This window comes from Arachis ipaensis, chromosome B04, assembly GCF_000816755.2.
Source record: "Arachis ipaensis cultivar K30076 chromosome B04, Araip1.1, whole genome shotgun sequence".
NCBI lineage: Eukaryota > Viridiplantae > Streptophyta > Magnoliopsida > Fabales > Fabaceae > Arachis > Arachis ipaensis.
Genome location: NC_029788.2, coordinates 126,648,906 through 126,660,886, shown reverse-complemented (window position 1 = coordinate 126,660,886; position 11,981 = coordinate 126,648,906). Strand labels below are relative to the sequence as shown.

Below are 11,981 nucleotides of genomic sequence, written 5' to 3'. Positions count from 1 at the left end.
CATTTAAAACTAATATTACAATTGATTACATTTAAAATAGATTAGTTATTCTAATTTTAGTGGAAGCTTAAAAGAATTTATATGTTTATTTTTTATTTCTTATAACATTTGATTATTTTAGTGGCATCTTAAGAATAAATTAATTTTTTTTGTACATTGAATTTTGTTAGCCGTAACGTTTTATAATTTTAATGAGAACTTAAGATAAAATTTATATTAATTTTAGTGGGGCCTTTATTAGGTATAATGTTTCATAATTTGAATGGGACCTTAAGGTGGAATTGACATTGGTTTTATTCTTTGTAACGTTTGATAAATTTAATTGGACGTTAAGGTGTAAAAAATAAATAATGAGAGTATGAGACATATGAGAAAAAAAGAGTAAAAAGTTAATAATGGATCTAAAACCATTTAAGCTGAAGTGCCATCATGTTAAAAACTTAGGAGGCAAGAATGAATTTGAAAGCTATTTTTAATTTTTCTTTAATATATTACTAATATATGGATAGATAGATTGAATGGTCATTTTAATTGGATATGGGTGGCCTTGTTTCTGGATTAGCACTGGAAAATGCTTTTCCAGGAGATGTTTTTAGGTTTTGAAAAAGATCTTTTAACTCACAAGTTTAGATTTTGGTCTTTTCATTTATGTGCTTACATTTGAAGTGATTGCATTTGTCTTATGCAAGTTGGTAACATGCAAATAAAAGATAAATATGGTATGCTGCTTTCTCTATCATTAAAATAAGAAAATCATATATTGAGTTCTTTGTATTATTATTGTATACTTGTTTTTCTTTAATTTTTGTTTGATTATACGCATTAGTATACAAGTCATATTCGAGTGCTCCACTTTAAGTCTTGAGACCTGAGACTTTTGCTCAGGTTTCAAGTTTTATGGTATTGGTCATGTTAATTTCATAGAATAATTTAGTAGTTAAGTATCATTGATGATTTTCTGCTTTGTTCATTCATAGTAGAAGCATCCCTTGATGAGTTTCTACGTTTGAAGCACACTTTTCTTTTCTCAGTACTCTATGTGCTTATACAAAACAGGACAAGTACTTTTAATCAAAGAAGCAATTTTTATTCGTTTGATTGGAAAGCATGTTTGGGTGATTTATCCTAAGAAAACACAACTCATGCATATTTGTGTTACGAGCTACTTTTATAGTTGATAGTCTTTTATATTATGCATTAGGTATGGTAGTTACTTTTCCTCTCATAAATACTTGAAAAAACTTTCCGATTTTAAAACACATCAGTTGGCAAAAAGGACCATATAAATGAAAGGAATTTTTTTTAAAAAAAAAGAAGAAAAATAAGTAAATAAACCTCAAACCAACCCATATCTAAAATAATTTTTTTACAATAATATATATCATAATATGTTGCTGATAAAAAAGAAGAGAATTGAAAGTAATAAAACAAATAGTTTAAAAAATTTTTGGAATAGAGTTGAAGGTCTTTAAGAAATAAAAAGTATCAAATAAGTTCCTGAGGAAATTTGTAAAAGACTTGCACCAAATCCCTTGAGAATTGTAAAGGTGGATTTTATATGTCTCTCACAAATAATTATCGTGTTTAGCATAGTAATTTTTTTCCAAATCTATAAATCCGATATTTCAATTCTTTAAGAACTTATTTGATATTTTTTTCAAAAATTTATAAATCTACCGTAAAATTTCTCAGACATATTTCTCATATTATTCTAAAAAGATGTTATTTCCCTTTGATAATATTAAAATTAAAGCACCAAAAAAATCTGAACTCTCTTCTTATATAAGCCAAAGTAAGTTTACTTGATGGAGTAAATGATATGAAACAAATTAAAGAGAGAAGATTAAGTATAACTATAGAATGCAAGTTAGCAAACTAAAATATTAGAGACAAAGATGTCAAAACCTTGAGTGTGACAAAGAGAGAGTTAAGTTTGTGGAGGATAACCAAGCACAGAGGTTTGTAGATGCAGCAGTTACATTCAATAGCACCATTTTAGAAGCTAAGTATGGAAAAATTACATGAATATCTCAGACTTCCTGCATGTGCTTTGAACTTTGAAAGGGTCTGCAGAAGCCGCCACAATCAATAGCTTTCTTAGAACACTCTCATGAGTATGATTTATCATCACTATTGGAATTAGGAATAATACATCCATGTCACTTATGCAACTGTTATTACTTAGAACACCTAAAACAAGGAAGTTTGTGGTGATAATGAAAGATAAAAGATAACGAGAAAATTAAGCATGAAAGACGTCAATGCAAGTTGTTAACAAAGTCAAATAGTAATGACAAAAATATACTATCAAAGAACTTCACTATGAAGTAGCAACAAGAGACCAAGATAGTTCAGTTTGTGGAAGGTATGTAATGAAGCAGAGAGGCTACTCTGCATAACAAAGTCAGAAACAAAACTAAGTACACAGAAATCAATATATGTACATGGTTGAAGTTAATAATACATATTTTCCTTAACCAGTGTTATATACAAAGAGCTGGGGCTAGAAGAACCATGCCCCTATGTATGGGATCTCAAATGCCCGAATAAAATTGCCTCTAATAAAGGGATACTCAAAGTAAGTATGAAAAAATCTTGGGAAAATTAAAATGACATGATTGGCCATATTATGCAAATTATTCTAAACCAAGAAGCACGGATGTGTAGGCCAGTATGTGATTTGAAAAGTCTGCTGAAGCAGCCATAATAACACTCGGAATAATACAAATGCATGTAACGTTACTTGCTTCATGTCTATTAGATAGTATCACCATCACTGCTTCACTATAAAAACCGATTAGAGTGTTCCAAACATTTCATCCATTGAAATCTACTTCTATACAAATGACACTAATGGGGTTGTTGTGTTCTCTTGCTTTGTCCACACAGTTTCTTCTTCTCTTCTCATCCTCCCTATTCACAAACTGTTTATCTTTGAATGATTCAACTACTACTCATCATCATGAGTGCCATCAGCATGAAAGCAATGCCTTGCTGAGCTTTAAACAAAGCTTCATCATAAGTAAGTATGCTTCCTATAATCCTTTCAGTTATCCTAAAACTCTTTCTTGGATTCCAACCACAGATTGCTGCTTGTGGGATGGCATTGAATGCGATGAGCTCACAGGTCATGTCATTTCCATTGATCTTAGTAGCAGCCAGCTCTATGGTTCCATGGATGCCAATAGCACCCTTTTCTCACTTGTGCATCTTCAAAGCCTTGATCTTTCTGACAATGACTTCAATCACTCGCAAATTCCAGCAAGGATAGGTCACTTGTCACAACTGAGGCATTTGAATCTTTCTCAAGTGGGTGAAACCACATTGTCAGGTGAAGTCCCAACTCAAATTTCCCATTTGTCCAACTTGTTGTCCCTTGATCTTCGCATCTATATTGAACAGCTTGATAATCCATTTATCAACCGTTTACAACTCAAGGAATCCACTCTGCGAAGCTTAATTCAAAACTCAACAAGACTTGAACAACTTTGCCTTGATTTTGTCACCATTTCATCATCTTTACCACACACGCTCACAAACCTTACATCTCTGCAAAAACTCTCTTTTAGCCAATGTGAACTATATGGTGAGTTTCCTATCGGAATATTCTCTCTTGCAAACTTAACATCTTTGAATTTTGCGGAAAACCAAAATCTGCAGGGCACATTACCTGCATCCATTGGAAACCTGACAAATTTGGCTTACTTGAATCTTGAAGATAATAGCTTTCATGGTGAAATCCCTCGCTCTCTTTTTGGACTAGAGAATCTTGTAACTTTACATCTAGCTTCTAATTTGTTCGACGGCCGCCTAACACTTGACATGTTTTTGAAGCTAAAGATGCTTAATGTTCTTGAATTGTCTTTCAACAAATTGTCCTTGTTCTCACAAAATAGGGATGTCAATGTGACGATCCTTCCTCCAATTCAAACGTTAGGATTGGGTTGGTGCAATTTAGCTGGGGAAGTTCCAACTTGGATAATGAATCTAACCACTTTAAGTTTCTTGGATCTTTCTCGAAATAATCTTCAAGGTGAAATTCCATATTTCTTCTTCAGGTTAGAACATCTTACAGTTCTCGATCTATCTGGTAATTTGTTGGAAGGCCAGATCGAGCTTGACATGCTTTCAAAGCTCCAAAAGCTTACTATTCTTGGTTTAGGCGGAGGCAACAAATTGTATTTTCTTGAAGGGAAGAACACTTCCAACATAACATTTCCTTCTCAAATTCAATCTTTGATTTTAAGTTCATGCAACTTTGTTCATTTTCCCAATTTTATACAACACTTGCAAGAGTTGACTGATCTTTTCATATCAGACAACAGCATAAAGACAATACCGAGTTGGTTATGGAACAAAACAACTCTTCAGACTTTGGAACTTTCCAACAACCTATTGATGGGAGAAATATCCCCCTTTATTTGCAACCTGCAGTCACTTGTGTATCTTGATTTATCTTCCAACAATTTAGTTGGCATGATTCCATCATGTTTAGGAAGCTTTAGTCAATCTCTTCAATATTTGTCGCTCGCAGGAAACAAACTGACTGGCAATATTCCTCAAACTTATGTGAAAGGAAATGCCCTTCAGTTGATTGATTTTAGTTCTAACAAGTTGTATGGTCAATTACCAAGAGCACTTGTCAATTGCAGAATGCTAGAGGTTCTTGCTGTGAGCCATAACCATTTCAATGACTCATTTCCTTTCTGGTTAGGATCTCTTCCTAAGTTGAAGGTTGTTTCTTTACGTGATAATGAATTTCACGGAGCTATAATGTGTCCATTGAAATACACATTTCCCCAGCTTCGAATCATGGATCTTTCTCAAAATGGTTTCTCAATGAAATTAACATCAGAAATAATCATGTGTTTCAAATCCATGATCATATCCAACAAAAGACAACTGGAGTTCAAGGACGAGATTAATTACAGTGGGAATCTGTTTCTAGATATTGATTTGTCTTCATTTTCAATGTCCAATAAAGGAGTTGTCATGGATTATCTTGGGGGTCAATACCTTCATCATATGGTAGCCATTGATCTTTCAAGTAACAAAATTTATGGTGAGATTCCGGATATCATGGGAAGTTTGAATAGGCTTGTTGTGCTCAATTTGTCCAATAACATGTTTACTGGCAGTATCCCATCTTCCTTCGGAAAGCTTTCAAATCTTGAAGTGTTGGACCTTTCTCTCAATAGCCTGTCAGGAAATATTCCTCAACAACTCACAGGGCTAACCTTCTTGGATTTCTTCAATGTGTCTTTCAACAATCTCTCAGGTCCAATCCCAGAAAATGGGCAATTTTTAACATTTGATGATAATTCATTTGAGGGAAACAAGGATTTGTGCGGGATTCGTTTGTTGAAGAAATGTGAAGACCATCCTAAGCTTCCATTGCAAAAACCTGATGGCGATCAAGATTCTGAGTCGGGATCTTTCTTTGAATTGTATTGGATGGTAATTCTAATTGGATATGGGGGTGGCCTTGTTGCTGGGTTAGCACTCGGAAATGCTTTCGCCATAGATGTTTTTAGGTTGCTGGAAAAGATCTTTTAAGTCACAAATGTTGGTTTTTTTATGTGTGTAATCTTAGATTATTTTCATTTGTGTTTGTATTTAAAGTTACTGTGTTTCTCTTATGTAAGAGTCAGCTATATGTAAAGCCAAATAAAAGTAGACAAGATAAAAATATAAATATAGAGTGTTATATATTTATTTTGATTTTTCTATTTTTGAAATAAGAAAAGCCATACTTTGTGTTCTTTGCATACAATAATCCGTTCCCTTTGCATACTTTCTCTCATGCTTATGCTTATTCAAGACAGTTAAGGTGTGTTGAAGTAATTAGTATATTGATTTGTAGAATTCTGGTGCTTTGATTGTAAAAGAAGTTTGGATCAGATGATTTTAAGAATGCCCAATTAACCACAGTTAAGGTGTGTTGAAGTAATTAGTATATTGATTTCCTACAGTTAACCCGTTCTATATATGTTGATGGCTCACATATATAACAACAAATAGGATCTTGTTAACTCTGAATTATTGCATCTTCATATACCTTGTCAATAATGCTTTTTAATTTCTTTTAGTAGTTATCATTAACATCTGTTGTAAAATTTAAAGCTATTGAGATATGGAAACATGCATAGAACAAAATTGATATGCCCCATCAAATTTTACATTATTGTCAATATAACTACACATCTCTGTTCAAAGAATTGAGTAGAGATCGCTTTCTTGCAGTTCTAAGCCGCTTGTGTTTGGATCATAGAAAAATGAAATGCTGTCACTGCCATCACAGAAGATCCCACCCAGTTCATCATCACTGGCTACGTTTTGTTGTTGATCTTTTGTGACTTCCTCATCAAGTTCATCTCCACATGCATTGTTTGAGTTCTTTTCAACCAATTCCCTAAACAGCGAAGAGCGAAAGAGAAGGCCAAGAGCCGTGGGAGAAGACGACTTGCTGCTCGAAAATCGATACATTTTGTTATCAAAGACTTCTTGATTTTCAGGGTAATTCAGGTGATCAAGACTGATGAAAGAGGTATTGTCAAAGGGCAATGGTTTTGAATGTTGTATTGGATTTGGAGCATAGTTGGATGGAGAAGTGAGTGCTTGAGAGTTTAGTACTACTTCTGTTTCAGGTTTAGGGTCTTGGGAGTTTTGGTGTGAAGGCTTCAACCATGTAATGTAATTACTTAAATCAAAGTTGGTGACAGCATTAATTCCTCTGTACTCAATTGCTGCTATGTCATAGGCTCGTGCTGCTTCCTCTTGTGTGCCTGCATTAGTTAACAATAACAAAATGTCATTCACAGGAACTAAATTGAAGGAGTAGAAACAAAAAGCATAACTATATCTTTTCTTTCTTTTTAGAGGGATGGTTTAATATGGTCTTGAAATTGCAAATGTGCTTCTTTTGTAGTTCTTAGAATTTTAATTTTAACTATTTAGACTTGAAATTAAAATGGTTTACAGAACATAACTTTACAAATTAAGTAGTAAATTTTAAAAATTTAAGAGACTAAAGCACAATTTTGATTGACCAGATTGAACATTTATTTATTGACTTTTGTTGATTTTAACTTACTGTAGGTTCCAAGGTAAAGATATTTGTTTCCAAAAACTCTTCCTATCCTTGCTTCCCATCTTCCATTCTGATGATGCCTGCAGAACATTGACAAAGCATTAGTGATTCATCTTCATCACCAACAACCTTAAAAGCAGATACAATTTTGTGTTGTGTTCAAAAAGACTTAGTAGTATCTCACCTTGCAACACCCCTATACTTTGATACACCTCTTGAGAAGCCACTACTCTTCCTGCAATAATTATTAAAAGGGAAAAGAAAAAGCTTAGGATAATGTAATGAAGATCTAATAATCCAAATGTCCCATATTATAGGATCACAATTTCTTATACCTCCTTAAAGTTGCCAAGTACTCTTCTTTGGTCATAGTCTGCATTATTTCTAGCTCTTTCTCATAATCTGATAACTGTTAGAATTATAATACAAGAAAGCATTAGATAAATTATTGAATCTAAGCAAAGATGCAAACCATTATATTACTATCATATCATACCGGAAAATTAGTAAAAGTTGATGTTCCCCAATACTTAAGTGCTGCTAAATCATATGCTCTGGCAGCAGATTCTTCTTCATCATAAGCACCTATGATATTTGAGAAATATTATAAAATTGTTATCTTACAATTAATTAACAACAGTGATTGAACTAAAATCTTGGCTAATTAACAACAGTGATTGAACTAAAATCTTGGCTTTCATTACTATATGACAACACTCACCAAGATAAACTGCTAGCACCATTGTCCAGTTCCATTCCATGTTCCAAAATGTAACAAGATGAAAATCAAAACACATGAATCAGTTAGCATCAAACAAATAAATCAATGAATAAAAGGAAAAAATAAATAAATAAGAAGTGTGTTGTGTACCTTGCTTCCCTTTCTTTTTTTGAGTTACATTCCAAGAAAGCTTGTCCCATAAATGAGCCTCAAACCTACCCGTCCATCTATGTCTGTTTGATTACAATTTTAACTAATTGGATTAGAAAATCAAACAGAACAAACAAATTTTTTTTTTAATTTCATAATCAAACTCAGTTTAATTTATTTCTAATCACCTGCTAACCCCACGAAATTTTGAACTTCTCTTAGTAGTGATCACATTAGAATGTTCGTGCTGCTGCGGCTGCGGCTGCTTCTTCTTCTTCTTGATATACCTTGCTTCTTGGAGCTCACCTTCTTCTTCACACACTCTTCTTCTTCTTTTTCTCAATCTCACTTCATCATTCTCCATTGCCATTGCTATTTCTTGCACTATAAGTGTTCTTCCTCTAACAATGTTCTTGACTTTATGCAATATGTGAGGAATGTGTGTTCTTTATAGGACACAACTAACACATATATTTGGTTTTGTCCTTATTATGTTTTTGTGTTTATTGCTACATACAAGGTTGGAGTTAAACACAAGGAAACGTTCATCACAAGGAAAATTAAAGGACAGACTTAAGTTGTGTTAATGCATTCAATGATTATTTAATTCCAAAGTTTTATAAGTTTTGAATGTGGTTCTTGTTAAGGTTCATCAAGTACGGATGAACTTTAAATGTACGCTAGATTCTCAACAATCACATAATAAACCTTTGTCCTTTGAACCAAATAAATCAACCTATTATAACAAAAATAGCCATAACTTGCCTTATTTAGCATCCATTAATTGTTGCAACAATTAATAAATGTTAAACAAGACCAACAATTAATGAATGCTAAATAAGGCAAATTATGACTGTTTTTGACTGATTTTCTTTAGCTACCAAATATTTTCGTTATAATAATATGATTGTAGCATGTTTATTACTAATCAAAAGTGAATATGTAGGCATATTATTAGTACATCCTATAATTAAAAGGAATTCAATATTTTTTTCGTTCTTGACTAGGATTGATGGTAGCATTATGTTGATAAATATGTTGGTAATCCATTTCATTTTTAATTTAGTGCTTTTCTTAAAAAGACAAATAATAATAATTTTGCAATGTAGTAATTACACTAATATTCTCAAAAAATTAGAGGTAGAATTAGAGATATTAGTTAACTGACTAGTCTGTTCTAACAAGTGTCAAGAATTCGAATCTTTTTTTATGTGTGCATCAATTTATTAGCTAGAGATAAACCCATAAATAAAATACAGATTTGTGATAAATTAATCTTTAACTTGAGAATTTTATGAGATCTAATTCATCGTTAAAGTTTGCACAAAAATAATTTTCTAGGGTACGCATTAAATGGACTATACTACTATAGGATCACGCAATAATTTCTCAAAGTAGAATAATGCAATAAGTTAATTGTGTAAAGTTCAATTCATCTACAATAAAACTATATTCAAATAAAGTATAAAAAATATTTCCTACACTAAATATGTATATATAATTAGATTTATTATATAATAATCCATAATAAAAGATAAATTATCCTTAAAAATTAAAATCTATGAATAGCATTTTGTAAATGTATTTCATTTCCATCCTTACAAAGAGAAAATTAGAAGTTCTGAAATTGATATTGAAGGTTGACTCAAACCAAACAAATTTTGTTATATTAAAAAATTGGCCGGTCGTAACAGTAGGAATGATCTAGAATTCTTTTTCTGCATTTTAATGCTCTGAATTATTGTTAAGAAAGGCTGGTTTATGTTTATTAAATTGGTTTTGTTTTTTTCATGGATTCATCAATGCCCACAGAATAGATAAATAATAATAGTAATAATGCTTTTGGGGCAAGATATATAGAATTTCTTACCATATGGTATGGACAATTACGGTGTTTCCTATGTTAGAGAAGTATAAGATATAATATCCACTTTACTTGCTTTTGTATGCATATGTTTAGGTTTCTTACGGTATCTTCTAGTTCGACAAGTTAATGATTAATTAGTATCTTCGCAACTCGAAATTCTATTTAAGAGTTTATCACTAACCAATAAGCTGCTGTATGTATAAAGCAAGATTCGAACCTACAATATTTATTTAAATATACTAATAAATTAATCACTAGACTAATTTAATTTTTTTTTTTTTTGGTATGGATGTATTGGTTAATAACAGCTGGAACATTGTAATCTTCTACATGACTTCTTTTCCCTTTTGGGTTGATCCTATGGACTAATCTATTGAAGTAAGCAAAAGCCAGGTAACTTTATATATCATTAGTAGTAATTTAAGAAACTTTAGATTATTTTTTAAATTTTTATTTGAGGTTATAAAATGAATGAAAGTGACTGTAAAAAATATAATAATACAATAGTGTAAAAAATAATGTTATATATGGTCATTGTCCATTATAAAAGTATGGAGAGCTTATCATCTTGTGTATGTGATTCTATTTTTTGTACATTATTGCTTGAAGAAAGCCAAGCTATCAAAATCAATATGAATTATTAATTATTAGTATGTCATTGTATGAAATTATTAGGCCAATAGCTATTGTCTTCCTCATATATTGAGATGGAGTGAAGTTATATACACCGACCATGGTTTTAGTTTTAAGATAACGGGAAATCTCATATTTTCTTGCAGTATTATGATTAATAGGTTTTACTCTATCTTTTATTAATTAAGTAGTATATGGGAAATTAAACATAGAATTAGGAAGATTCTAGAGAGTTAAAAATTTCAAAGGAACAATACAAATGCTGCTTGGGATGGTTAGTGTTTCCCATACTCTCAAACAATAATATAAGATGAATTCATTGGTACCCTCTCTTAATATTAGGGAAATACTAGTTGTACAATATTAATCAGCCTTTAATCAGTTTTCTAAAAATAAGTCATTGTATACATATATTTATATTTGATTTTCATGCAAAAATTTGATTATACTGTTATAACAAGTTTGATATTCTGATAGCTAATTATATTGTCAAAATATCATTAGAAATAACATAGATAATCCAAGACCTCTTAATTAAGTTATAATTTACTTGTCATTTTAAACTAATTTAATTTTTATTATTTTTATATATATTTAATAAAAAGAGTGATAAACACGTTTATTGATATACTAGTATATATAATGTTAATTAAGTAAAATAAAATAAGTAGAGAGTACATACAGATGAACGTGGAGATTGAGCTCAGATGTAACATTCAAGGGATTAGGAACGAAGGACTCAAGAGCAATTTCATGGGCCATCTCAGCTTGTGCCTTGAGAAAATCATCATATTCAGCAATGCCAGCCTTAATGCATGGAATAACAATGGCAAAAGTAACCAAGAAAATAAGGGCAAGTTTCCTTGTACTTTCTGCCATTATTTTTTTTTATGTTTTTCTCAATGCCGATATGTGTAATTATTTGGTTTTTTTTGGCTTGTTAATATTTTTTTGTGGTTTTGCTTGGGATTTTGTTTTTTTTTTTTGTTTTTTGTATGGCCAAGGTCTTTGGGGATTTTTATTTCACAAAAAGGTGCAGACCTTGGCAAGCCAAAACACCAATTAAAACCAAGCAATACAAGAGAGCATAGTGCTTGGTGTGAGTTCTTATTGGAGAAGCAAAATGTGCTTCTTTATATAATGATTTCATCCCTTCAAGATTGAAAGCTATGATCCTAAATTTAGGACTTAAGGAGCGGGGAGAGTGCGCCACCATTGTGTTTTGCTTGGCTTATAATTAGTTTCAATGTTCAAACTTGAATAAGAAAAACACGGTCACAATTTTCTAAATTAAGTAGCTATTATTTAGAAATTGAAATTGGCTAGAAAAAGAAGGAATGAGAGCCCAAGACCATGCCATGCCATCACTATTTTTATTAATTCGTCACTATTATTGGATCGCATGAATTGAATTATTTTTCCTTAGCTTTTTTGTTTGTAGTTAAAGTTTGGTTTGGTAAAATTTTTTAAAAAAAAATATTTATAATTTTCAAAAATAAAAATTTTTTATTCTATGTTTG

General features: G+C 31.4%; 2 protein-coding genes across 2 annotated transcripts; one reads left to right on the top strand and one right to left on the bottom strand.

Annotated features, from left to right (window-relative positions):
• Positions 2,738-11,428, top strand: LOC107635300 (receptor-like protein 12). The gene is made up of 2 exons (XM_016338739.2): positions 2,738-5,398; positions 11,143-11,428. Exons 1-2 carry the CDS (start codon positions 2,845-2,847, stop codon positions 11,160-11,162), a joined length of 2,574 nt encoding a protein of 857 aa, XP_016194225.2. The 5' UTR covers positions 2,738-2,844; the 3' UTR covers positions 11,163-11,428.
• LOC107638130 (AP2-like ethylene-responsive transcription factor At1g16060) lies at positions 6,143-8,791 on the bottom strand. The gene is made up of 8 exons (XM_016341303.2): positions 8,150-8,791; positions 7,962-8,044; positions 7,812-7,820; positions 7,587-7,675; positions 7,426-7,499; positions 7,275-7,325; positions 7,094-7,170; positions 6,143-6,785 (listed from the first exon to the last, which is right to left on the bottom strand). The coding sequence occupies exons 1-8, from the start codon at positions 8,329-8,331 to the stop codon at positions 6,211-6,213; spliced, it is 1,140 nt and encodes a 379-aa protein (XP_016196789.1). The 5' UTR covers positions 8,332-8,791; the 3' UTR covers positions 6,143-6,210.

Excerpts from the sequence above, each read along its gene's own strand:
- LOC107635300 (XM_016338739.2), top strand. The coding sequence starts at position 2,845 with ATGACACTAATGGGGTTGTTGTGTTCTCTTGCTTTGTCCACACAGTTT. Across the intron at positions 5,399-11,142 it reads CCATCCTAAGCTTCCATTGC|CAGATGAACGTGGAGATTGA; the intron begins AAAAACCTGATG and ends AGAGAGTACATA.
- LOC107638130 (XM_016341303.2), bottom strand. The coding sequence starts at position 8,331 with ATGGCAATGGAGAATGATGAAGTGAGATTGAGAAAAAGAAGAAGAAGA. Across the intron at positions 7,326-7,425 it reads TACTTGGCAACTTTAAGGAG|GAAGAGTAGTGGCTTCTCAA; the intron begins GTATAAGAAATT and ends TAATTATTGCAG. Across the intron at positions 7,171-7,274 it reads AAGTATAGGGGTGTTGCAAG|GCATCATCAGAATGGAAGAT; the intron begins GTGAGATACTAC and ends AATGTTCTGCAG.